At 38.1% G+C, this 27,401-nt stretch overlaps 1 protein-coding gene across 3 annotated transcripts in view; it reads left to right on the top strand.

The window, feature by feature from the left end:
- Positions 1-27,401, top strand: part of GSPT1 (G1 to S phase transition 1) — a 41,949-nt gene extending 14,548 nt beyond the window's left edge. For 2 of the 3 annotated variants that reach the window (XM_079785254.1, XM_079785252.1), the window contains exons 2-15: positions 1,516-1,557; positions 1,675-1,716; positions 2,459-2,686; positions 4,155-4,188; positions 6,736-6,813; positions 8,641-8,821; positions 9,649-9,803; positions 9,965-10,105; positions 11,120-11,213; positions 12,524-12,604; positions 19,600-19,773; positions 20,560-20,649; positions 20,820-20,988; positions 24,743-27,401. In XM_079785254.1, the coding sequence (XP_079641380.1) occupies positions 1,695-1,716; positions 2,459-2,686; positions 4,155-4,188; positions 6,736-6,813; positions 8,641-8,821; positions 9,649-9,803; positions 9,965-10,105; positions 11,120-11,213; positions 12,524-12,604; positions 19,600-19,773; positions 20,560-20,649; positions 20,820-20,988; positions 24,743-24,795 (1,500 nt within the window). In that variant the 5' untranslated portion in view covers positions 1,516-1,557; positions 1,675-1,694 and the 3' untranslated portion in view covers positions 24,796-27,401. The remainder of the gene's footprint in view (positions 1-1,515; positions 1,558-1,674; positions 1,717-2,458; positions 2,687-4,154; positions 4,189-6,735; positions 6,814-8,640; positions 8,822-9,648; positions 9,804-9,964; positions 10,106-11,119; positions 11,214-12,523; positions 12,605-19,599; positions 19,774-20,559; positions 20,650-20,819; positions 20,989-24,742) is intronic. The other variant, XM_079785253.1, reaches the window with a different exon arrangement.

The raw sequence follows: 27,401 nt of genomic DNA, 5'->3' as shown, positions 1-27,401 counted from the left end.
TTACCTGAGGTAGACACTCTTGGTGCACCACTTTGTGTACTGTGTGTATAGCCGTGTTGTTGTTAAGTCTTGATTGTTGTTGGTATCACTGGGAGGAATTGACCTCCAGGCCAGTTGGCTGTGAGGATCAGCTGTGTCTACGCCGGGAGAACTTCTGTACTGGAGACAGCCTTATGAGACAAGACTTGCAAAATTGCAAAAGCCTCTGTGCTCAGCTTGGATGGGACAGAGTCTCAGGGCTGAGCAGACAGTCTTGGCTTCCCGTCAGCCCTGCCCTATGAGGCCCCTGGGTCTCAGTGTCCCTCGGTAATCGCTGCAAGCACCTCTGAGAGAAAGCCGCCCTCGAGTTTCGCCTGCTGCCAGACAGTCCAGTTTCTCCCCCCAATGAATCTGGATTCCCAGATTCTCGCCCGGAACTGGAGTTCAGCGCTGTCGGGTGTTTCCGGTTCCCTCCAGCTAGAGAAAACCAGCGGCACATTCAGCAGTCAGTCCCCTCTGTGGCGCACTTGCTCGCGCCCCTCCAGACCTCTTCCTTGCGCGGCTCCCCTGAGTTTCCGCCTGACAGTCCAGATTCCCCTCGTAAGAGCCTGGGTCCCCAGAACTGGGGTTCAGTGCAGTTGGGAGCTTCTGACTCCCTCCTGCTAGGGAAAGCCAGCAGCAACCTCAGCAGTCAGTCCTCTCTGCGTGCACTCGCTTGCGTGCCTTAAGACCCCTGCCCTCCGCTGCTCCCCTGAATCTCCATGTGCCTTTCTCTCTACCTGACAGTCCAGGCTCCCCCCGTATGAGCCTGGGTCCACAGGGTCTCGCCCGGAACTGGGGTTCAGTGCAGTCACGAGCTTCCTTCTCCCTCCCACCAGAGAAAGCCAGCCAGGCACTAAGCTGCCCTTCCTCTCTGCGTGCGTCTCTATACCTCAGCCTTTTGCAGCTCCTCTGATTCTCCGTGAGCTTTTCTCTTCCTTTCTAGTTGTAGAATTTCCACTGAGCCAGCTTTCCTGTGGTGCTGGATGATGTCCGTTCTGTCTTTTAGTTGTAGTTTTGAAATTGTTGTGCGGGGCAGCAGTTTAGGTGCTTACCTATGCCGCCATCTTGGTTTCCTTTTTCTATTTGAGGATCTTGATGATAATGTGATTATAGATTCTTAAAAAGGGCTAATCATAGGCTAGAGGAATTTAGTAAGGGAATTTAGAGAAGTAATGTGTATTTGTTGAGCAAAATTTTATAATTTTTTTTTAATTTTATACATTTGATCTGTGCTGGGCAACAGATTGCTTTTATAATATCTGTGAAGGAAAAGTTTATGGAGCAAAGTAAGAGAATAAGCATTCTTTTATGAATATATTTCAGTTATTATTTTTTAAAGTAGGTTAAACAGAGACTTGTAATTGGAATACCTGAGTTAGTCATTGATCTGAATTATTGAGATTTTTGTTGTGTTTTGAACTTTTGTTTTTAAAAATGTAAGTAAAATGGATATATAGATCTTAATTTTTAATAGGACTTATTTCTATTAAACAGCGCCTGTGGAACCTTCTCAAGAGGAACAGTCGTTGTGTGAAGGTAATTTTCTATGATGTGACTCTTGTACTATTTAATTTGAGAAAACAAGTTGTGTAATGGTGTGTAAAGCTAGATATTGCTTTGTAAATATATATTATATCTCAATTTCTTGTCTAGGTTCAAATTCAGCTGTTAGCATGGAACTTTCAGAACCTGTTGGTAAGAAAATTTCTGACCATATTAATACAGTAATAAGAAACTCTTTCACTCTCAAGATTTAAGGTGCAAATGTAAGTGTTATGATTATTATAATGCCTACATTTAAAACTGACATTGAGTCTTTGCTATGAAGATTTGGACATTAATACTGCTGTGATAAATTTAGTGTTGCAAATATAAAAGAACTGAATGGAGGAATGTTAAAGTCAGTTTAAATAGTTGTATCTCTTCCAATTAGTTGGTGAAAATTTTTCTTTCCTTTTGTAACTTTATTACTCTTAGGGGTTTCATATTCCTAAGGTGATTAATAAACTTGAAGCCAAAGTTATTACTTGCAGAGGGAAAAGAAAAGATCTTCTAAATTCTTTCATACTTTTCCTATGTTCTGATTTAAAAATTTCCCCTTTTTCTACTGTCAGGACATCTTAACACTGGAATAACAGGGCCGTTAAGAAAGTTAGATCTCCTGCTTACATGTTGTTTGTCCTAATGAAAATGAAGCTTTGGTAAAATAGCAACTCTCATAGTATCTGAGTCAAGCTGTGATGTCAGCAGTGTGGCCAGCTTGATAGCTATTATCCATTTCTACTGTTAAAGAGATTTTCTTGCTTACGTGTCACTAGGCATTAGGAAATGGAGCTAAATATGCAAAGTTCCATTTATTGAAAGCACCTATGTTTTAAAGTACCTGTATATATTACAGGTGTTTTTTAGAATACTGAATTAAAATGCCTTCTTTTAGTAGAAAATGGAGAGACAGAAATGTCCCCAGAAGAATCATGGGAGCACAAAGAAGAAATAAGTGAAGCAGAGCCAGGGGGTGGTTCCTTGGGAGATGGAAAGCCCCCAGAAGAAAATGCCCAAGAAATGATGGAGGAGGAAGAGGAAATACCAAAACCTAAGTCTGTGGTTGCACCACCAGGTGCTCCTAAAAAAGAACATGTAAATGTGGTATTCATTGGGCATGTAGGTAAGTTACTCATAGCTATGATTGGGTACATAAAAGAGAACATCTTTTTAAAAAAAATTATTTAAAAAAATATATATTTTATTGATTTCAGAGAGGAAGGGAGAGGGAAAGAGAGAGAGAAACATCAGTGATGTGAGAGAATCACTGATTGGCTGCCTCTTGCACGCCCCTTACTGGGGAATCGAGCCCACAACCCAGGCATGTGCCTTGGCCAGAACCTGGGACCTTTCAGTCCGCAGGCTGGCACTCTATCCATTGAGCCAAACCAGCTAGGGCAAACAGAACATCTTTTTAATAACTTGTAGATGTTTTGTGAAACTGAACTGTAATTTGCTAGATTATTTAGCTGGCAGAAAGTTGTCAACAAATACTTTGTTCTCAAAGGGTGGGCAGATGAACAATTTAGTACTGGTATGGAAGCTGGAAGAAAAGAAGCTTCAGTATATTTTTATATAATGCGTAAATTAGCCTTTGATGATAGCTGAGCATATTATGATATCTTAATATCCTAGGGAATGTGCCTTTTCTATGTGTGAATTAATTTTATTGTATTAGCTTTACTATGTAGTTTAATGTTGTGGAATATGAGAATTAGTATAATAGGTTGCTGATTTAGCAACCCCTCAATCCCCACCCATTTGATTTACTTAGATATTTAATCAACTAACCTATCCCCAACATTCTGAGAAGAAAATAATACAATTATGTGTCCTTTTTTCTCTTCCCTTTATCTCCGCCTTCCCCTGAATATGATGATACACCCTTCTACTTTTTTAGTAGCAAGAACTCCTTTGAAATTTGTATAGGAACACTAATGTCTACTAAAAGTGAAAGGCAGACTACTTAAATGTAGTCACAGCTCTTGGCTATTTTTGCTGTCCTCTAAAGCTCCCTTAGGGTTTTTTGTGGTTTTTTTTTCTTAAAGTAGGTTTTTTGATTTTTTTTTTAATATACATATTTTTATTGATTTCAGAGGTGAAGGGAGAGACAGAAACATCAATGATGAGAATCATTGATTGGCTGCCTCCTGTACGCCCCCTACTGGGAATTGAGTCCACAACCTGGGCATGTGTTCTGACCAGGAATCAAACTGTGACCTGTTTCATAGGTAGATGCTCAACCACTGAGCCATGCTGGCAGGGCTCCCTTATGTAATTTATATTCATTTGCTGCCTGGCTCTTAGCTTAAGGTCAGGGAATAATCTGTTTAAAAATCGTTTCTTTTGTTCTTTATCCGTAAAGTAGTTGTAAATCATTATCAAGCTGTTAGGGGGACTTAGTAGCTCCTTTTTCCAAGAGAAGAAGAAACCAATAGATTCCTACAGTTTCTGTTGCTTTTGCACGATTTAATTATATAGTATATGCTAAACCATATCTTCATAGTTCTGTTACGTGTCTATACTGGTTGGCTTTTTAAAATATTTTTTTATACCTATGCTTTGCATATTGTTGATGTTATTACTTTTAGATGCTGGCAAGTCAACCATTGGAGGACAAATAATGTAAGTATATTTTTTTCTTATATAATAGAGTTAACTCAATTGAATGAAATTTGGGAATTGTCAACATTCATAAAATACAAAGGAGATAAAACAGATCACCCCAAGTTAAGAAAAATTAATAATAAAATGACATTACCTGTAGAGAAGGCTGTAGTAATTTTTGCAATGTGATTAGTATTTTCTGATGGATTATAGGCCATCACTAAAATTCTTTCGTTATCACTGTCAGACTCTCATGTAACATGAATTGAATATATTTCTGAAAATTGCCTTTTATGTTTTTTATAAAAACTAATAAAGAACCAACCCTCACTTACAGGAAATTTTACTCTTTGTATATAATTTTCTTGGAAATAATAAAAACCAGGTCTTGAACCTGGTGCATGAAGAGAACTGGCTTTTCCTCATCATCAACTCCTTAAATTTATGTGGATTTAATTAAATATAAGGTAGTCTGGCTAACATGCTAAGATAATTTTTTATCATATTATATAAGCTATTAAGGTATGAAGACACCATGGTTGGCCTCCAGGAACATATTTTAGTATTGAAAAACCTTTTAAATTCACAGGTCCTAAATATTTAATTCCTCTTAGATTAGACCCATTTTTTTTAAAGCTGTCATCAGAGGATCTAGACTCTAGAGGGTATATCATCATCTTGCCTTGTTAAGTAATCTTAATTGATAATCTTGCCAATTCTCACTTCTGAAGCTTCTCCAACAGACTCTAAAACAAGTATCCTCTTCTAAGGCTCTACAGATAGATGTGTTGGGCCCATTTGATGTGTTTTAGAAGAATGTATGTTTTTTGCTTATGGGCTATCCTTTTCATTGATATTTCACTGGGATTCTATAATCAAATGGTTAGAAACATGCACTACAGATGACTGCACAGAGAACCCCATAGAGATGAAAGCCAGAACTGGAATTCCTAAGGAATTATTTTAAAATAATCTCATTTTGAGAAATAATATATTTAAAATATTAAATATTGAAGTGTATTAGTAAGACTTAATTGCCTAGACAACACTGTTGGAATCATTTTTATATAGCATTTACATTTGCTTTTTAAAAGAAACTTTTATTGCTTTGGCCAGTGTGGCTCAGTTGGTTGGGTGTCATCCCATGCTGCAAAAGAGATTGCTGGTTTGATTCCTAGTCAGGGCACATGCCTGGGTTGTGGGCTAGATTCCTGGTAGGGTACATGCAAGAGGCAACCGATGTTGAGCTCTCACATAGATGTTTCTCTCTTCTCCCTTCCTCTCTCTCTAAAAATAAACTATTATAAAATAAGTTAATAAATAAATATAATAAACTTTTATTCTGAATTAATTTTAGACTTTAAAGATAGGTTGTAAAAACAATACACAGTTCCCATACACCTTTCCCTTGGCCTACCCTAATGGAAACATCTTATATAACTGTAGTATAATCATTAAAACTAGAAAACTAACATTGCTATAATACTATTAATTAAACTACAGATCTATTTGAATTTCACCAGTTTTTGCAGTAATGTTTTTCTGTTCTAGAATTCCATTTTGTGTTTAATTATTTTGTCTCCTTAGTCGTCTTTAACTTGCAACATTTTCTCAGTCTTGTCTTTTCCCACCTTCATAACTTGAAGATTGCTATTCGGTGCATGAAGTTTGTGTACTTGCGGGGGGGAGTTCCTCAGCTTGGCCTGCGCCCTCTCGGAGACCAGGAGCCCTCGGGGGATGTCTGATGCAGGCCTAAGCCTTCAGTCGGAAATCCTTAGTGCTGCCGCAGAAGCCAGAGAGGCTCCTACTACTGCCGCTGCGCTCGTCTGCTGTCAGCCCCGCTTAGGGCTTCTGGCTGAGTGGCGCTCCCTCTGTGGGATCACACTGACCACCAGGGGGCAGCTCCTGCGCTGAGCATCTGCCCCCTGGTGGTCAGTGAGCCATAGTGAAGGGTCGTTCTGCCGTGCAGTTGATTTGCATATTAGTGTTTTATTATATAGGACTAGAGGCTTGATGGCCGAAAATCGTGCAAGAGTAGGCCTTCCTTCCCCTGGCTGCCGGCACCGGCTTCCCTCTGGCACCCGGGACTCGGGCTTCCCTTGCAGCCCCGGCTTCGTTAGGAAGGTTGTCCGGTCTAATTAGTATAATACTCTTTTATTATTATAGATTCTTCAATTGGGGTTAACTGATGTTTTTACAATAACACTGAGGTTGGGCATTTTGGGCAAGAATATCATCAAAGACATGTGCTCTTCTTAGGGCATCCTGTTGGGGTAAAAGATATTAATATTCAGTATGTTTTATTTATTACTGGTGATGTTTGCTAAAAATTACTTGATTAAGGTGTTACCAGGATTTTCCACCTTAAAGTTATGATTTTCCCCCTTTATTTTGTGGGAGATAATTTGAGACTATGCAAATAACTTTTCTACTGAAAGTTCCCTGATTCAAGCATCCACCAGAGGTACCTTTACTTCATTATATTTAGAATTGAAATTCCTTTTTAAGTGATTTAAATTTTTCCTAATTTCATTGAGTAACTTGTGTTTCTTTAAATGTTTTTAGGTATTTGACTGGAATGGTTGACAAAAGGACACTTGAGAAATATGAAAGAGAAGCTAAAGAGAAAAACAGAGAAACTTGGTATACTAAACTTTTATGATACTATAAATTACTTTTAAGGAAATGCTGCCCACTTACTGCTTTTGTAGTCTACTGAAATGGTGTCATAACAAAGGAAGTTTCTTTCCCCTCATACTATGTAGTAGATCATTTCCCAATGACTTCAAAACTTGCACAGAGAAAATTTGGAAACATCCAATAATAAAAGGCTTGTTGAATATATTCTAATTGGGCCATTTAATTGGGCCATTATCTAACCACTATAAAATTGCATTTAAAGTAACCAGGAATAGAATATGTTACAGTGGAATTTGGGGAGAAAGCAGGAAAGATCATAGTACTTAGCACATGATCATTAACTATGTAAATAAACAATGGAAAGAAAAATAATTGAAGGAATTATTATTTATTTATTTTTTTTGAAGGAATTATTGACAATGATTCCATTGAGTGGTGAGAGAAAAGGTCAACTTTTTTCAGTTTTCTAACCTTATCTATTTTATATTTTAAAAGTTAAGCTTATCTGAATGGGGCATTGGTGTGTTTTTTGTTGTTATATTGCTCTGTAAAGGGAAAATCCTAATGAGTATATACTATGAAATACAGATAAGGTACTTTAAGTTAATGCCTACTATTATGGATGAATTGAACTTAAATAATTTTTACATGGCAAATAATATTGAAATAATTTTAGCAAGTAACTATTGCTCCCAAGTGGCAGGTTAAACAGCCTTCATGTTAAAAAGACATCCTTAGACAGCCATTATTCGTATTATATTTTGTGACAGATGATTATAAAAATGAAATATAGAGGAACTTATTAACTCACTAGAGGCTCAGTGTGCGATTGAAATCGTGCGAGGAGGCACCCCGCAGGGGGCCTGGATCTGCGCCTGACCCGCGTAGTGCTGGCTGTCATGTTGTGTACGCTGGGGTGGGGGGGGGCGTGCTCCGAGCCATGCAGCAGCTGCTCAGAGCACGTCCCCGGCCGCCACGTTATGTTCACTGGGGTGGAGGCAGGTGCTCCTGTGTGTTATGTGTCCACTCCGGCCTGCCCCAGCCCTAGCCTCCCTGTGGCCGCTGGGGCTGGGGGCGGCACGCAGTCCCCTCCCGCCCGTCTGCACGCGCAGCTCCTCCTGAGTGGTGACACCCAGCTAATTAGCATATTTCCTGTTCATATATATAGACTAGAGACCTGATGCATGGAATTTGTGCAAGGGGCTCGGCCCTCGCAGCCCCAGCTTGGTCTGAAAGGTCATCCAGAAGGTTGTTTGGCTGTCTGGTCTAATTAGCATATTACGCTTTTATTATTAACTAGAGGCCCGGTGCATGAATTCATGCACGGGTAGTGTCCCTGGGCCTGGCCAGTGATCAATCAGGTTCCCTGCCTCCTGGCCTCTCTGCTTCCTCCTTCCCTCCCTCCCTCAGCACCCTGTGCCACTCCCTGGTGGTCAGTGCACGTCATTGAGAACGATTGAACTGGTCTCCCAGTTGAACTCCAAAGGGGATAATTTGCATATTAGCCTTTTATTATATAGGATGATGGTGATATTAGCATTGGTACTTAAAGTAGTCTTTCTGTGTATGTTTCAGCTATTTTCATAAATAATGTTTGCTTCTAGAAGAAATGGTTGACTGTGGATATATGTAAAAGTTCCAAGTGTTTGAACCACATTAACATAAATTTTATTCTCTTAATTTTCAATTCTGTCTAGTTCTGTTATTGGTTTAAATGTTGTATGATGGACATAAAGCTAGATGTCATCAATTACACCTTTAATGGTAGAATAATATCTTAGAAATTTTCATGTTTTTACCAGTATTATTCTTATTTTAAAATTATTTCAGGTACTTGTCTTGGGCCTTAGACACAAATCAGGAAGAACGAGACAAGGGTAAAACAGTAGAAGTGGGTCGTGCCTATTTTGAAACAGAAAAGAAGCATTTCACAATTCTAGATGCCCCTGGCCACAAGAGCTTTGTCCCAAATATGATTGGTGGTGCTTCTCAAGCTGATTTGGCTGTACTGGTAAGAAAGACATTTCTAATTCACCTTCATATTTGTTAGCAACCCCACTTAAAATTTTTTAAAAATACATTTTTATTGAGTTCAGAGAGGAAGGGAGAGGGGGAGAGAGATAGAAATATCAATGATGAAAGAGAATCATTGATTGGCTGCCTCCTGCATGCTCCACACTGGGGACCAAGCCCGCAACACAGGCATGTGCCCTGACCGGGAACTGAACCTGGGACCCTTCAGTCCGCAGGCCGACACTTATCCACTGAACCACACCAGTTGGGCCCCACTTAAATTTTTAAATATTTGAGTTTATCTGTAAAAGCTGGAATTTAGGTTGTGGTGAACTATAATATACATGGTTACAATTTTCACTTTTGTCTTGCTGACCTGTGCAAGAAGTCTTTATAATTTAGTTTACTTATGAAAATACTAGTGGCCTGGTGCACGAAATTTGTGCAGGGGTGGGGTGTCCCTCATCCTGGCCTGCACCCTCTCTAATCTGGGACCCTTTGGGGGATGTCCGACTGCCAGTTTAAGCCCGATCCCTAGCAGTTGGACATCCCTCTCATAATCTGGGACCGCTGGCTCCTAACCACTCACCTGCCTGCCTGCCTCTATGCACTCTGCCTGCCAGCCTTCTCACCCCCAACTGCCTCCCCTCTTGCTGGCCTAATTGCTCCCAACTGCCCCCCACTGCCAACCTGCTCTCCCCAACTGCCCTCCCCTCCTGGCCTGATCTCCAGAAAGCTTCTGATAAAACCGAAAGGAAAGACGTTTTATTGCTAGAAGGGTATACCTGAGTCTGTAAGAATAAACTATTTGACTTCTGGGAATAGGTAATCTCTGCCAGGAAAGGAGAGTTTGAAACTGGATTTGAAAAAGGAGGACAGACAAGAGAACATGCAATGTTGGCAAAGACAGCAGGTGTAAAACACTTAATTGTGCTCATTAATAAGATGGATGATCCAACAGTGAATTGGAGCAATGAGAGGTAAGCTTACATATCTTACTGGTTTGTTATAGACATTTTAGTGAAATAAAGGATGCTTTTGTTATTATATGTTTTTCCCCTGTGGTTTTTCTAAACCTCACTTTTAGAAATGAAACTAGAGTTCAACTGCTTTATAATTGGATTATTTATAAATGTTATAGATACGAAGAATGTAAAGAGAAACTAGTGCCATTTTTGAAAAAAGTTGGCTTCAATCCCAAAAAGGATATTCACTTTATGCCCTGCTCAGGACTGACTGGAGCAAATCTTAAAGAGCAATCGGATTTCTGTCCTTGGTACATGTAAGTAATCTTTTTTTCCTTTAAGAGTTTATGTCTTAATAAGTAATGTAAGAAAATAATGAATATAACTTTGGCTTTAAAAATACCAGGAACTTTGCCCATTTTTAATTGGGTTATCTTTTTGTGATTGAGTTGTAAGAGTTCTTTGTGCATTGGGTACAAGTCCCTTATCAAATACATGATGTGCAAATGTTTTCTCCCATTCTGTGGGAGATCTTTTCACCTTCTTGATGGTGTCCTTTGAAACATAAAAGGTTTTTATTTTGGTTAAACCTAGTTTATTTTTTCTTTTGCCGAGTGTACATTTTGTGTCATACATAGGAAAACTGCCTAATCCAGTTAGGAAGAGTTAGAACCCTATTATTGACATTTAGGTGTGCATTTCACTTTAGCCTACTTTTTTAATAAGGTGAACTCTTGATTATTATATAGCTTTTGTAAGCTTTCAAATTGGGAAGGGTGAGTCTTTGAATTTTGTTATTCCCCCAAGTTTGTTCGGTTATTCTGGGTTCCTTGAATTTCCATATAAACATTAGGATCAGCTTGACAGTTTCTGCAAAAAAGGCAGTTGGGATTTCAACAGGGATTGAATTGAATCTGTAGATCAGTTTGGAGAGCATTGCCATCTTGACAGTATTTTATGTGTCCTATAAAGTGTAGCTTTAAAGGGGAAGTTATTTTATAGAATCTTCATTTCAAAGCTGGAAAAGTCCATAAAAATTAAGAAAAAGAGTGCAGTCATTTATTACAGCACGTGGGCTATTTGCTATAAAATATTTTTCTAAATCTCATGTTTATGGGAAGGTTTTTTATATTATATTCAGCTACTTTGTTATTTTTAATTTTCTGGGGAATAAATGAAACGAATTAAATAATAAGTTGGATTAATGAGACAAGTACATGGGTGGAATGAAAACATGATTATAACCATTTTTTGTATAACATTACAATCATGTAACTTAATATTTTGATATTTATGTTGACTCTCTTTAATGGATATTGTTATGTTCTCAGTGGATTACCATTTATTCCATATCTGGATAATTTGCCAAACTTCAATAGATCAGTTGATGGACCAATCAGGCTGCCAATTGTGGATAAATACAAGGTACCCAAAATGTTCAAGAAATTGGGTTTTATGGGAGGTGAAATAATTGTTTTGTGTTTTGTTTTAAATTATGAAATAACTTGAATAACAACAACATAGATGTCTCTTTTTTAATGGCTGCATATTATTTTGTGGTATAGACCATAATCTATTCAACCAGCTTAAATTATTTCATCTGTTTCCCAATGAGCCAATAATCTTTTATCTTTTTATTATTTTTTAAAATATATTTTATTGATTTTTTACAGAGAGGAAGGGAGAGGGATAGAGAGTTAGAAACATCGATGAGAGAGGAACATCGGTCAGCCTCCTCCTGCACACCCCCTACTGGGGATGTGCCCGTAACCGAGGTACATGCCCTTGACCAGAATCGAACCTGGGACCTTTCAGTCCGCAGGCTGACACTCCATCCACTGAGCCAAACTGGTTTGGGTGAGCCAATAATCTTTTAGAGAGAAACTCATACAAGTGAAATTGCTAGACTCAAAAGGATTTGCACATTAAAGTTTGTGCATATTGACAAATAACCCTTTCAGAATACTTTGCTAATTTATATTGCCACCAGGAGTATATGAGTGCTAGTTTTACCACAACCTCACCTAACTGGATGTTCTACTTAAAAAAAAAAAAAAAGCATCATTATTTTTAACTGCAATATTAGTGTAATGTTTTGCCCCTCCTCAAATACTTTATTCTTAAATCCTCACCTGAGGACTTGTTTTTATTGATTTCAGAGCGAGGAAGAGAGAGGAACGGTTTGAGAGAGAGAGAGAGAGAGAGAGAGAGAGAGAGAGGAAACATTGATTGGTTGCCTCCTGCAGGTGCCCCGATGGGGGATTGAACCCAAAACCTGGGTATGTGCCCTGGCCAGGAATTGAGCTCTTGACCTTTTGGTGTATAGGACTATGCTCCAGCCGAGCCACATCAGCTAGGGCGCCATACTAGATTTCTTGAACAAGTATTGCTTTTCCAGTTTTATAGATGAAGAAACAGGCTCAGAGATTGCAAGACCCTGAACAAATAATTCAGATCTTCAAACAAAATTCTGAGCCATCTCCTGTACCATGCTTTCTTTTTAAATGTTAGGCATACTTATATATTGGTACTATAGTTGTGCACATGCTTATGATGCAGGTATTATAGATTACTTTTTACCTATCCTGTATTTAAGAGTAATTCTAAGTATTCTACCACTTGTTTTAATGATTTTTTTTTTAAATGAATAAGCCCTACAAGATTTCACATGGGGTTTGTTGAACTGTTGTAGAGTGGTAATAAAAATCTGAAGCTTTTATTTTAAATTTCAACAGGATATGGGCACTGTGGTCCTGGGAAAGCTGGAATCAGGATCTATTAGTAAAGGCCAGCAGCTTGTGATGATGCCAAACAAGGTAAGAATTAATAATGTTCTTTTCTCATTTAGATTTTCTCTTGAAAATTTTAGCAAGAAGCCAGGACTTTTAAAAAGTTTAGGGATTTCCACAAAAATAAACTTAACTTTTAAAATCCAGGATTACATTTATTAATGTCAGGTATAAAACTTAAGAAAAAAATGTGGTGTTATTCATTGACAAATGGGGAGAGATCAGTGTTAGCACAGTGGTAGAACTAAAAGATGCACCAAGAGACCTTCAACTCTTTTATTTTACAAGATGGAAGAGATCTGGAGTGATTAAGTGACTTGCTTCCATTAATATACTGGATTAATAAGTGAGCCAAGGATGAAAACTCAGGTTTAATCACGATACAGTAAGCTTTCTTTCTCTTTTTGTATATGGTTACATTGGATACTGTAACATATTATGTCTAAGCTATGTTCCTAATTTGTTTTAAGCGTAAAGGGTTTATCTTTATCATAAACTAGAGGCCCAGTGCATAAAATTCGTGCCTGGGTAGGGTGCCTAGTGGCTGCCAGCTGGGGCCTTTCTTTGTTCTGTGCCTCCTCCTGGTGGTCAGCACACATCATAGCAAGCAAGCGATCGAACTCCCAGTTGGTCAAACTCCTGAAGGGACACTTTGCATATTAGACTTTTATATATATAGGTAGATGTCTTCTTAACTCTTTCCTACTTATTGTGATTTCTTCATCATTGGAGGGGGTTTTATTAAAACATGCAATATCTCTATGAATTATTCCTTTGTGTTATTTGTGGCTGCTCACTTAGTGACATTTATAGATGACATGTTACTAAGAAAGTTACCCGTTTTCCAGAGAGCACTTCTCTAAAAACTCCAAAGATGTTGTTTAATGTAGGAAAATAGACCTGAATCATCAGAACTTCCAGACAGAGATTTTGTTAGATTTAAATGAGAATTTCTTTACCATGCTCAATTCCAGGTGCAGTGAATTAGAAAAGATGTCTATTGTCAATGTATAATTGACACCTTACAAATTATACTCTGGGGTTTCTTGATGCCTTATGCATTGGGGCTTAGAGTATTCCACCATAGTATTTTTTTTCTAAAGTGTTTCTGTATTAAAGCCTACTTTTTCTGCAACTTGAAAGTCAGTGACAACTGAATGAAAATAATAGTCGATTTGAATTCTTGCTGAGTTTTGTCTGTAGAGTAGTCATTAGAAATATAGCTGATCATGGAAGATGGAAGTGGGATTGGTGGTTGCCAGGGGCTGGGGGAGGGAGAATGGGGAATGACTGCTTAATGGGTATAGGGTTTCCTTTTGGAGTGATGAAAAGTTTTGGAACTAGGTAGTGGTTATGATTGTAGGACATTGTGTGAATGTAGTAGATGCCACTGAATTGTACAGTGTAAAATGATTTAAAAAGACAAATATTATGTGGTGAGTATTTTACCACCACAGAAAGAAAAGTACAATTCACTATAGGCAAGGGCCTTAACATACTAGTTATAGACCAGGAGTGGGGAATATTCAGCCTGTGAGCTTTGGTCTGGCCCTGCCAAGGCATTAGGGGCAAGTTAATTAAATGTTTGACCAAATATAACAGGCTAATTTTTAAAATTTGATAATTTTATATGGCCCACAAATGATGTTATAAATATCCAAATGGTCTTTGGCAGAAAAATGTTCCCCACCCCTGTTATAGACAGAGTGGCTGTTCTCTGTGGAAGCTGTCAATTTATACTAATTACTTACTGGGCAGGTGTAGCATATGATATAGTTGGTTAAGTGAGCCTTGAAAACTCAGTTCACTTTTGTCCTCAGTCTCTGTGGAACAGAGTTAAATATTTAAAAGATACAGATGTCATACTGCTTTACATTGAAAATTAATGGGTAGGCAACCTATGGAATGGGAGAAAATAATTGCATATCCTAAATCTGATAAGATGTTAATATGCAGAATATATAAAGAGCTACAACTCAACACAAAAAAAAAAAAACAAGCCACCTTACTAAAAACATGAGCAAAGAGCTTAAATTTACATTTCTCCAAAGATGTACATGAAAAATGATCAACATCACTAATCATTAGGTAAATGCAAATCAAAATCATAATCAGAAAATATTTCACACCCATCTGTATGGCTACTATAAAAAAACAAACCAGAAATTAGCCGTGGCCAGATAGCTCAGTTGGATGGAGGCTCACCCTGTAAGGTAGATTCGATCCCTGGTCAGGGTGGGTATAGGAGGCAACTGATGTCTCTCTCTCTCTCCTTTCCTCTCTCTCAAAATAAAACATATCCTCGGGTGGGAATTCTAAAAACCATTTTTTTTAAAACCCAGAAAATAACAAATGTTGGCAATGTGGAAAAATTGGAACCCTTATGCATTGTTGGTGGGAAATGTAATGGCGTTTCCCGAAAAAAATTAAAAATAGAATAAAACCATATATATAATCTGTTAGTTTCACTTCTAGGTATGTAACTCCCCAAATTAAAAACAGAGCCTCAAAGAGATATTTGTACACCCATGTTCATAACAGCATTGCTCACAGTTGCCAAAAGGTGGAAGCAACCCAGGTGTTTGACGGATTAACAGATAATCAAAATGTACATACGTATAAGTGGATTATTATTCAACCACAGAAAAGGAAATTCTGACATATGCTATACAATATGGATGAACCTTGAGGACGTTATGATGAAATAAACCAGTCACAATGATTCCAGTTTTATGAGGTACCTAGAGTAGTCCTCAGATTTCATAGAAGCAAAGTAGATGGTGGTTTCCAGGGCTTGTGGGGAGGGAAGAATGGGGAGTTGTTTAATGGTATAGTTTCAATTTTATAAGATGAAAAATTTTCAGAACTCAAGATTGGTTGTATACAATATGTACTTAATACTATTGGACTGACAAAATGTTCAAGGGGATAAATTTTATGTTCTATATTTTACCACAATATTTAAAAAGTATTTAAAAATTGATGAGTAAAATTAAAAATTGATCATTTTTTATTTTGCTATTTACAAAATTGTTCTAATGTGCAGATTGATATTTAGACCTTTTTTAGATTGCTGGTTTGTTAACTTCTGATTCTTAAGGAGTCTTTGGAAGCCTATGCTTCTAATGCCTGCATTACTTCTACTTCCTATGCTGGGCTGTAGCAGTAAAGTGAAGCAAAATAAATGATGTTGTAGGATAAAAAACTCTGTGATGGAATTTCTGAATATTGCTCTGATATTTACAAACTGGCTTTGAGTTTGTATCCAAAGTTAACTGAATCTGCAAGTTTAGTGCAAAGTGGCTTTCCCCCCACTTCAGTGCAGTAATCTGAATGCTCATTTCTGATAATTTGAGATACCAAAAGGATAGTGTATAAACTCCAGCTCATATGTTATTATGAGTTGGACTCAACCATTTAAGATCATATGCTGTATAATTGGTAAATACATTGCAGGCTTGTCTCCAAAACTTTTTGAACTGTTAAGACAGGGTATCACACCTCAGTCAAGACAATGGGCATCTATAAGACAGTTACAGATACCCTTTACTTAGAAATGTTAACCACGTATCCCTGCCAAATTGCTTAAATATAGCCTAAAATCACTCCTTGCACAGCCACATGTTGGGTTTAAGGTTGAATGAGATTACCAAGTGGATTAAGTTAATGTTACACTAGCTCTATTGTGTTTAGCCATACAAGGCCATAGGGATTGTTATGTTGGGTTATTAGGGCAAAAAAAATAATGAACAATAGTTTGTACATGGTGGAACTGCTAAGTTCTACCCCTTTATCCTGCTGTTACTATAAAGAAGTTAGCTAACAAATATGGCTCTACTTCACTTCTTAGGATGAATTTCAGTTGAACAGGTATCATTAAGGCATAAGCTACCTTTGGGAAAGAATATCATTATGCGGGAGGGATAAAGGTACTAGAGCTTAGCAAGTGACTGTAGCATTCTGGTATGGAATATATTGATTCTGCATTTTTCACTGTTCACCTACCATCATGAGATAATTCATTTTGTCTTGAAGGCTATTTTGTTTTCTGGTATATATTTTTTGAAAATATTTTTGTTCCTATTTTGATTTTAGAGAGAGAGAGAGGAAGGGAGGGGGGAGAGAGAGAAACACTCATGTGAGAGAGACATACTGATCAGTTGCCTCCCGCCCACACCCAACCAACCTGCTACCTGGCACATGCTCTGACTGGGAATCCAACCATTGACCTTTTGGTGCATGGGATGATGCTCAACCAATTGAGCCACACCAACTAGGGCAGTTTTCTGGTTGATGTTTTAAAAATCTGAGTTATCTCAAAGGGCACAAATGAGAATACTTGTGGGTATTGCTTTTAACACTTCCCCATCTATATATCTTTTTAAAACATTTTTGTGCAGCTATCACCATTAGTTCCAGAATATTTTATCACACCAAAAGGAAAACCTGTAATCATTAATCAGTATGCTTATTTTAAATCCTCTCTCCTTTCTCAACCCCCAAATCCTCTCCCATCTTGCAACCATCAAAATATTATCTAAACATTCAATATTCTTTTGTTGTTGTGTTTATTCCTCACCCAAGGACATGCTTATTGATTTTAGAGAGAGAGGAAACTGGAAGGAGGAAAGGAGAGAGAGAGAAAGAGAAAGAAACATCAAGTGGTTGCGGCTGCCTCCTGTACTTATGTATCTAGACCAGAGATCAAACCCACGAGTTAGAGATGTGCCCTGACCGGGAACCTGCAACCCTTTGGTGTATGGGACGACACTCCAACCAACTGAACCACACTGGCCAAGGGGACCAATATTCTTTTAAGCTTACTTCAAACAACTTCTAAAAAGTATACTCTTGCCCTCGCCATATTTGCTAAGTGGTTAGAGCATTGGCCTGCCCACCAAAGGGTTGTGGATTTGGTTCCCAGTCAAGGGAATGTACCTCATCCTCTTGTCTGTGTCCATCGGTAATGCATATCTATCTATATGTATAAAAGCCTAAGGGACTGGACGACCAGACGACCAACGGGTAGCTATAACATGCACTGACCACCAGGGGGCAGTGCGCTCCCACAGCGGGAGTGCTACTCAGCTGACAGACGGGCACCAGACACAGGGCTCACGGCTGGTGAGTGCAGCTGTGGCTGTGCAAATCTATCCCGCCTAGGCTCCTCCCTGGCTGCCTGCTGCTTCTCACACTACTACATTCCCCAAGCACTCTCACATTATGAGAGGGCCCAGGCCAGGCAGAGGGACCCCACTGGTGCACGAATCTGTGAACTGGCCTCTAGTATGCATATAAGTTCTTTGGTTCATCTCTTCCCACTGCCCCCCTTCCCTGAGATTCATCAGTCTGTTCCATGTTTCCATGCCTCTGGTTCTATTTTATTCATCAGTTTATTCTGTTCATTAGATTCCTTGTTTGTTTGATTTTTTAGATTCAATTATTGATATTTATTGTTCATACTTTTTATCTTCTTTTTCCCTTCTCCTTCCTCTTAAAGAATACCTTTCAACATTTCATGTAATAATGGTTTGGTGGTGATGAACTCCTTTAGCTTTTTCTTGTCTGTGAAGCTCTTTCTTTGACTTTTCAATTCTAAACAATACCTTTGCTGGGATGTGTCTTGGGTTTATTGGGGTTTATCTTGTTTGGGACTCTCTACTTCCTGGTCTATTTCTTTCATCAGGTAGGGGAAGTTTTCTGTCATTATTTCTTCAAATAGGTTTTCAATTTCTTGCTCCTTTTCTTTCTGGCACCCCCTTGATGCATATGTTGGTATACTTGAAGTTGTCCCAGAGGCTCTTTACACTATCTTATTTTGGGATATTTTTTCCTTTTTGTTTTTCTGATTGGGTGTGTTTTGCTTCCTCATATTCCAAATCACTGATGTGATTCTTGGCATCCTCTACTCCAGTGATGGCGAATCTATGACACAAGTGCCAGCACTGACACGCATAGCCATTTCTGATGACACGCGGCCGCTGAGGCGGCCGCATGCCAAGGATGAAACATTTGCTGCTTCTGAGGATGAAACATTTGCGAAATAATGTTTTTTCCTCAAAGTGACACACTACCCGAGTTATGCTCAGTTTTTTGGCGAAGTTTGACACACCAAGCTCAAAAGGTTGCCCATCACTGTTCTACTCTATTGATTCACTGTAAATTATTCTTCATTTTAGTTAGTGTATCCATCATTTCTGACTGGTCCCTTTTCATGCTTTTGACGTTCTCACTAAGTTCCTTGATATTCTCACTAAGTTCCTTGAAGCTCTCATTAATTTCCTTGAGCATCTTTATAATCATTGTTTTGAACTCTGTATCTAGTAGTTTGCTTCCATTTCATTTAGTTCTTTTTCTGGAATTTTCTTCGGTTCTTTTGTTTGTGACATGTTTCTTTGTCTCTGCATTTTGGCTGCTTCCCTGTGTTTGTTTCTAAGTATTAGGTAGAGCTGCTATGTCTCCTGGAATTGATAGAGTGGCCTTGTGTAGTAGATGTTCTAGAGAGCCCAGTGACTCAGTCACCTGAGCAGGGCAATGCTAGGTATGCCTCTGTGTGGGCTGTGTGCACTGTCCTGTTATAGTTGAGCCTTGATGGATGTTACTGTCTCTGGGAGGTATTGACCCCCAGGCCAATTGTGAGAACCAGCTGTGACTACAAAGGAAGAGCTGCTGTGCAGGAGACACCCCTATGGAAGAGGACTTGGTTCAGTGGAGCTTTGGTGCTCACTGAGTTTCCCCCTTGAGTGTGATGCTGGTGGATGTAGTAAAGTTGTAATCTGGAGTGATCTGAAGCTGTCCACCAGGCCACCCAGGAGGTGCAAATGGATAACAGATAATTTTAATTGGCAGTTGTCCGTCAGGGTATGATTTTCATTAAAGTTCACGTCATACAAATGTAGTAAGTATTTTGGATAATCAACAAGCACAGAAAAACGCAACAATTCAATAAACAGGTTGTTTTATGATCTGTAATGCATTGAGTGAACGTGTCAGAAAACCTCCAATCTCGGTTTCTTTTTAAGCACAACGTGGAAGTTCTTGGAATCCTTTCAGATGATGTAGAAACTGATTCTGTAGCCCCAGGTGAAAACCTCAAAATCAGACTGAAAGGAATTGAAGAAGAAGAGATTCTTCCAGGATTTATACTTTGTGATCCTAATAATCTTTGTCATTCTGGACGCACATTTGATGCCCAGGTAAACCAGTTATTATAGTTATCTCACTGATCTTTACGGTGCAAGTGAAATTTGAATTTAAATGTCCTTTGTCCAGGTTATTGATGACATGTCATCATGTATAGAAGGGGAATTGAAATAGAATAAAACGTGTGTGTGTTACAACAGCCATAAGGTATCTTATAACATAAAGTCTTCTTACTGGTTAGATAGTATTCTTTGTAAATTCCTTATTTTCTAATCTGCTTATATCATTACTCAGTGTCTTTCACTTTAAATAGAGCAAGTTGCTTTGGAAGTCATGGTTTGTCTGCTCCTTTAGCACTAATAACTCTCCAGACAGAAAAACATGCCCAATATTTTCATGTTAGTAACCTGCCCTCCCCAGGAGAGTGACAGAGTAAATTAAATTGTGATGCCAGATACAAGGTTGTTTTCCTTTACTGGACCTTAGATATTGAGAAGTGGATAAAACTATGATCAGTTCACATCTAGGGGGTGGGAGGAACCCAGTAGCATGTGAGCAGTATGATTCCTTGGGGGAGGTATAAGGGAAAGGTTTCCCCGAGGGGAAAGAGTCTGCCTACTGTTTTGAAAGTTTGACTGGGCACTTGCCAAGAAGGTCAGTAGGTTAAGGATATCAGAGTTCATTCTTTGAGGTCAAGTGACCTGACCTATCACTTCTAACACAAAAATAACTTTTAAGATGGTGAGTTATATATTCTTGTGATACTATATTCACTTTAGCACGTTCAATTATTTTTTTGCCCTGGGTATAAAGATGTGAATTTTCTTTTTGTTTGACAGATAGTGATTATAGAGCACAAATCCATCATCTGCCCAGGTTATAATGCGGTGCTGCATATTCATACCTGTATTGAGGAAGTTGAAATAACAGTGAGTATTAAGATAATTGGGGGTTTTGTTTGTGTGTTTTAAGACCATTTCATCTTGATAATTTCTGACCAACAGTAGTGATGTACTCTTATTTGCATGCCTATTCTTAATTTAACGATTCTTTTATTTGGCATTATTCTGATGTCTTTTCATCCTTTTATCTTGGATAGGCCTTAATTTGCTTGGTAGACAAAAAATCAGGAGAAAAAAGTAAGACTCGACCCCGTTTTGTGAAACAAGATCAAGTATGCATTGCTCGCTTAAGGACAGCAGGAACCATCTGCCTTGAGACCTTTAAAGACTTCCCTCAGATGGGTCGATTTACTTTGAGAGATGAGGGTAAGCCTTTAAATTGATGTCTAGTAGTATGTCTAAAATAGACTCTTCACCTGAGTACAGTTCATAGAGAACCTGGATGCATGTTTTATGAGTTAAATGAATTGGACAGCTGGTAAAATTAACTATGCATTTTGGCAGTAATGCTCTAGAAGAATTATTTTGGTATTTTGCAAGTAGTGGGTTTTGAGAGCCATTTATTTACTACTAGAGGCCCAGTGAATGATTAAATCATGCACATGTAGGGTCCCCTAGGCCTAACCTGCCATTCAGGCCATATCCACTGCCCTGCAAAGCCTAGCACGCTCCGCGGACACTGCTGGCAGCCTGCTCCCCGCTTTTGATGGCAGGGGGTCCGCTGGTGCCGGAGCGGACACACAGCTCCCCGCTTTCAATCGCGGGGGAGCTGAGTGTCTGCTTTGGCCTGGTGCCGGAGCGGACAGACACCCAGCTTCCCTGCTTTCGCTTTCGATCGCGGGGGAGGTGGTGTCTGTCCGCTGGTGCCGGAGCGGACACCCAGCTCCCCGCTTTTGATGGTCGGCGGCAGGATGTGGGCTTGCTGCCCCAGAGGCCCCTTCTGTGCCGCAGCACAGCCATGGCGCAGACGCTGAGCTCGCGCCGCCGCTGGCGACGCAAACTCAGCGTCCCGCCGGCCCAATCAGCCACCCCGGCCACCCCGAGTCCCGCGCCTCCTGGCCAATTGTGGGCATAGCGAAGGTACGGTCAATTTGCATATTACTCTATTATTAGGTAGGATAAACAAGATTTCTGTGATGTAATATATGTGATTAAAGCCCATCTTGCCCTTTTAAGATTTTGCAAGGTAAGCTTGAGGTACATATCTTGTCATTTTGTGGTCAGAGGAAATCATTTAAAAATCAAATATAATACATTCACTGCACTGATATGAGAGTGGGAATAAAAGGGATATATAGATTGATTGCCTTTTAACACTTGTTTTTTAAAGGTTTAATAGTCATGCTCTTTTTTTAGTTAATCTGAACAGCTGTAATTTTTCTGTCTTGTGGCCATGAAATTCTTTGGTATCATGAAAACAAAATGACTTTTACTAAACATTTCTCTGTGGGTTGTTAACTTAGGTGACTATTTTAAGATTGGAAAATTTACATAAAACTTTGGTTTAATTGAAATATAGAATACAATTGTATGTTCTAATTCCATTCAGCAAAAAATTGACTGTATTGCATGTCAAAAACTGTGCTTAGCACCGGAAATATGATGATATACTAGAGACCTGGTGCATGAAAATTCGTGCACTGGAGCTGGAATCCCTCAGCCAGGCCTACCCCCCTCACAGTCTGGGAGCCCTCAGGTGGGAGGTGACCCGGCGATCAGGGGAAGGCGAAGCCCCGTCACACCTCTGCTGCTGCCACTGCTGGCAGCATAAGCCTCGGCCGCCCCTGGTTACCTGAGCCTGAGGGGACTGGGTGCCGCCATCTTTGAGGGTGTGACAGTCAATTAGCATATTCCCCCTTATTGGCTGTGGACTCCACCATACTTGTGACAGTGTGAGGGTTAATTAGCATATTCCCTCTTTATTAGATAGGATATGGTTGCTGCATCTTAGTTCTAGTTCAGAGAAATCTTTATAAAGACACTATAGAGTTCATAAAATTTTTTATTTTAAAAATCTGCTTGGTATTAGTGAAATTCGCTGATTACTGGGTTGTCCTATGAATATTACAAAATTAGCCCAACCAGCCCATGGCTCAGCAGTTGAGTGTCACCTATGAGCCAGGAGGTCATGGTTCAATTCCCAGACAGGACACATGACTGGGTTTCGGGCTAGATCCCCAGTGTGGGCAGTGGAGGAGGCAGCCAATCAATGATTCTCTCTCATCATTGATGTTTCTATCTCTTTCTCACTCTCCCTTCCTCTTAAAACAATAAAAATATATTTCAAAATATATACCGTATATAACAATATTAACCTGATAAAATCACAGAGAAAATTAATATAGCATAAAATTTTTTTAACTACAAGAATATTTTTCCTAAATATAGTGGAACCTTGTTTCTCAAACTTAATTCATTCCAAAAGGCTGCTCAAGAAGCGATTTGTTCGAAAACTGAATCATTTTTCCCATTAGAAATTATGTGAATTGAATTAATTCATTCGAAACCCCCAAATGATTCTTTTTCAACTTTTCTTATATACAGTACATGTTTAATGTACTGTTTAATTTGTAAACAAATACTTTTTTTCTTAAATTTATCAAACCACCTCCTACTAGCCTTAAAGGAATTTTTCCTATATCACTGCCTGCGAAATGCTGTCATCAGCTAACTGCTTTTCCTTTATCCAAATCATCAGCAGTTTTTCTGCCTATTCAATTGCCTGTGACTGCTGTTTTGCGAGCACTTTCAGACCCTTGGCAACATTAGCACTCTTTGTCATGCTGAGGTATCAGTATGAAAGGATTTTCAGGTGGAAAACCCAGACTTTTTCTCTGTGAACAACTTGATTGAGAAACAAATTGTTCAATATGGGAGACCTTCAAGAAATGAGGTTTCACTGTAGTAGGTTGGTTTTTAGTTTTTCCCCTATTAGACGGAGAGCCCCTTTTAACATCTTTATTTGAGATAATTCACATACTATGAAATAGACCTGTTTTAAGTGTACAATGCAATGAATTTTAATATCTTTACCGAGTTGTGCAGCCATCACATTCTAACTTTAGAATGTTTATTATAGCTAAAAAGAAGCCCTTATACCTATTTATAGTTAGCTCCTATTCCTACCCCCAGACCTAGGCAATCACAACATTTTTTTCTATTTGCCTTATTGGACAAGTTATATAAATAGAACATAAAATTTGTGGTCTTCAGTGTCTAGTATATTCCACTCATTATGGTGTGTGTGTTTTTTTTAAATCTTAACTGGAGGGTGGCTTTTAAAAAAATTATTTTCAGAGAGAGGAAGGAGAAAAAGGGAAACATCAATTTGAGAGAGACACATCGATCAGTTGCCTCCCGTATGTGTCCCATAGAACCTGCAACCTAGATATGTGCTGCCCTGACCAGGAATCAAACCCACAACCTTTTGGTGTATGGGATGACGCTCCAACCAACTGAGCCACCAGGCTAGGGCCACTCAGTATGTTTTTTGATATTCAACCATGTTATATATCATGTATTGTATATAAATCATTCCTTTTTGTTGCCAAGTAGTATTCGATTGTACTAATATTCCACTTTCGAAGATATATATTTTTAAATCCTCACTGGAAGTTTTCCATTGGTTTTTAGAATAAGTGGAAGAGAGAGGGAAAGACAGAAATATTTATGTGAGAGAAACATTGATTGGTTGCCTCCTGCACGCTCTCTGACCAGGGCCTGGGTCAGGGAGGAGCCTACAACCGAGGGACGTGCCATTGACCGAATCAAACTCAGGACCCTTAGGTCTGCAGGCCGACCCTCTATCCACTGAACCAAACCAGGTAGGGCAAGAGATTTTTTATATAGGAAATCATGTCTTTTTTTCAGCTTTCCCCCCTCTGTCCCCCCCTCAGAGATCCACTTATTAAGACTCCTTAATCAGAAATCATGCCTTTGTTGTCAGCAAGACGTTTTTTGTCCTGCTGAGGTATTAGCATGAAAGAGTTGTCAGATCCAAAACTGAAGTTAATACTTTATGTTGTAAAAATTAAGATTTAAATTAATAAGCTTTAAATACCTTACATGGCTTTGCTGTTAACTACTGAAAAAGTTTTTTTTGTTTTTATTTCATTTTCAGGTAAGACCATTGCAATTGGAAAAGTTCTGAAACTGGTTCCAGAAAAAGACTAAGCATTTTCTTGATGACCCTGCACAATACTGTGAGGAAAATTGACTGCAAAAGCCTACTTCACACCGCCTTCTCTTATTTTCTGCCCATTGACAAACCTCTCCCCATATTTTGCAAAGACAAAATTCACAGCAAAAGTCCACATTATGTCAGCTTTCTCATATTGAGAGCTCTGCTATGCCACTGTTGAATTTTTCCCAATATTATTTTTCTTCCCCTCTCAAACTGCTTCCTTGGACAGATTTGGCAATAGCTTTGTAAGTGATGTGGACATAATTGCCTACAATAATGAAAACCTATAGAAATTTTTTAATTTTTCATTTTCCCCTTAGGCATACATAGTCTTTCCGCCCCCAGGCAGATCATTCTGAGTGTGCGAGTGTGTGTGCACATGTTACAAAGACAACTACCATGTTAATAAAATATTCAATTTGAAACCCTTTTTGGTATTTGAATTGCTTTTGAATAATGTTTTTTATCTGGATATAACATTGTTGCATTAGCTTTTTAACGTTACCAAGTAACTGAATACATTTTATTACTTGGACTTTTCTAAACTCTTTCCCTATCCACTACTTTAAATGAGGCATTTACAAACAGTATTCAAGTTTGTATTAAAGGAAAGAATCAGTTTGACCCCTTTTTGATGGTAATGCATACATATAATAATTAAATACCTTTCTGTAACTGTGACACTGCTTTATTAGATCTATCAGTTATTTTTGGCCGATTTATATTTTAACATGATTTCTTAAACACAGTAAATTGTTTTAAAATAAAAGCATACTGTAGTTTTTATAAGAAAGCATAATTGTACCCCTACAGAAAAATACCATTACCGTGTTAAATTAGTGGAATTTACAATAAAGAAAGCATGTTGAGACCTGGCAAAAATGCCTCCTTTAGAATTTATAAGAGCTGCATGCATCTAGTATGAAGACTATCAATTGGAAGTGCCAGATCTACAAATAATTCATTTTACTATTTGTATCACTGATTTTAAATGTTGGGTGTTCCTTGCTGGTTAACGATAAATCTCATCCAGCAACTAAATGAACACATACTTAGGAACCATCAGAATTTGCACAGATTACAGTTAACAGTGATAAGTACAATCAAGCACAGTATAAGCTTTTCTCAACTATTTGAAATTGATTGTTTTCTTAAATTTAAAGCTGGAATTTGTTAAACTATGATTTGGATGAACCACAATGTAGCATTGTGGTGGTTTTAGATTGAAGGATGACTTTCTGGTACAACTCAGGACTTTGAAATTTTTAATGAGAACAAATGGGAAATGGGAAAGATAATTTCTCAGTTTATTGGAAGCCCCCCCTTGATTTTGAGTGTTGCCATTTATTGAAGACTTGGCCTCTTTCACATTATAATTTATTTCTAATTAAGATACTCTCTAATTATTTAATGACATTTATGTAGTTCCCTGTAGTCTTCCCTAGAAAAGAAAAGCCTAGTCAAACTGTAATTCCAATCACAAAACCTGATACTTAATTTAACTCTTGTTTTCTTAACTATAGAAATCCCATTCTTATGAACAGAGCAACATTATTCTCTTGCAGCTTCCTATAACTATACTCGGCTATTAAATTGCATGAATTTTAATTCTATTATGTCTGCACATCTCTGGGCTTTTATTTTTCTGGGAGATATGGGAATTTTAATCAGTACATAATAACTTTTTGTACTTCCAAGTTAATAACAAAATACTAGTAATTGCTTGGATTTTAATGAATCTTTAAAAACTAAAGAGTTGTTAAAATTACTTCTAAAGATAGTTCCGTTTTTAAATTGAACACATTTTAAAAACCAGTTATATGCTTGCTATTAAGACAATTACACTTTTAGAATATTATGTGCATGTTGCCAACACTCTTAAGTAAAACATGGCTATCAACTGTGAAGGGCCTACATCTAAAATGTAATTATGAAAGAAAAACTTCATGAATTCTTACACATTTGTGCAAATAATTATTTAACAACCTCATTGTTAAATTAACCAATAACATGTGCTTTATGAGCTTTGACATTTTTTAGAGAAGTATTCTTAAAGTTGCTGCATTTTAAATTAATTACAATGGATAGTTATTTAGATGAGGAAATAAATGTCTGAAATAAACTGGCAGTGTGTGGCGATGTTGGACCTTTAAAAAGCAATAGATTCCTATGCTGTCATTTTGTCTTCTGCAAGTCAGGTTTGTTTATATGGTTGACAATGCAAAAATAGAGGACAATTGGCAGATTTGGGAGATTACAGACCTAAATATTGCATCTTTAGCATAGATGTGTTAGAACAATTGTCTTTGCATCTTTTTACATTACTGATGTTTATACAACTTTCATTCTAGATTATTTAATTATAGTTTTTTAAATTAACTGAATTTAAGAGAAGATATCATTGAAATAAATGTCTAAGTAATTGCTATTCTAAACCCTTATTTCTTACTGTGGGGGGCTGGTATAGTAACTATTCCTTGCTTTTGATTTGCAAAAAGGACTTATCCAGTGAAAATCTATGTAAAATCAAGAGTTGAACTGAGTATGTACTGCCATGAACTTATGTAAACAAATAGTAAAGTTGTTGAATAATTAA

This window comes from Cnephaeus nilssonii, assembly GCF_951640355.1.
Source record: "Cnephaeus nilssonii genome assembly, chromosome: 2".
In the NCBI taxonomy this organism is placed as follows: domain Eukaryota; kingdom Metazoa; phylum Chordata; class Mammalia; order Chiroptera; family Vespertilionidae; genus Cnephaeus; species Cnephaeus nilssonii.
Note: the sequence above shows the minus strand (reverse complement) of the source record. Positions and strands in the feature narration are given on the sequence as shown.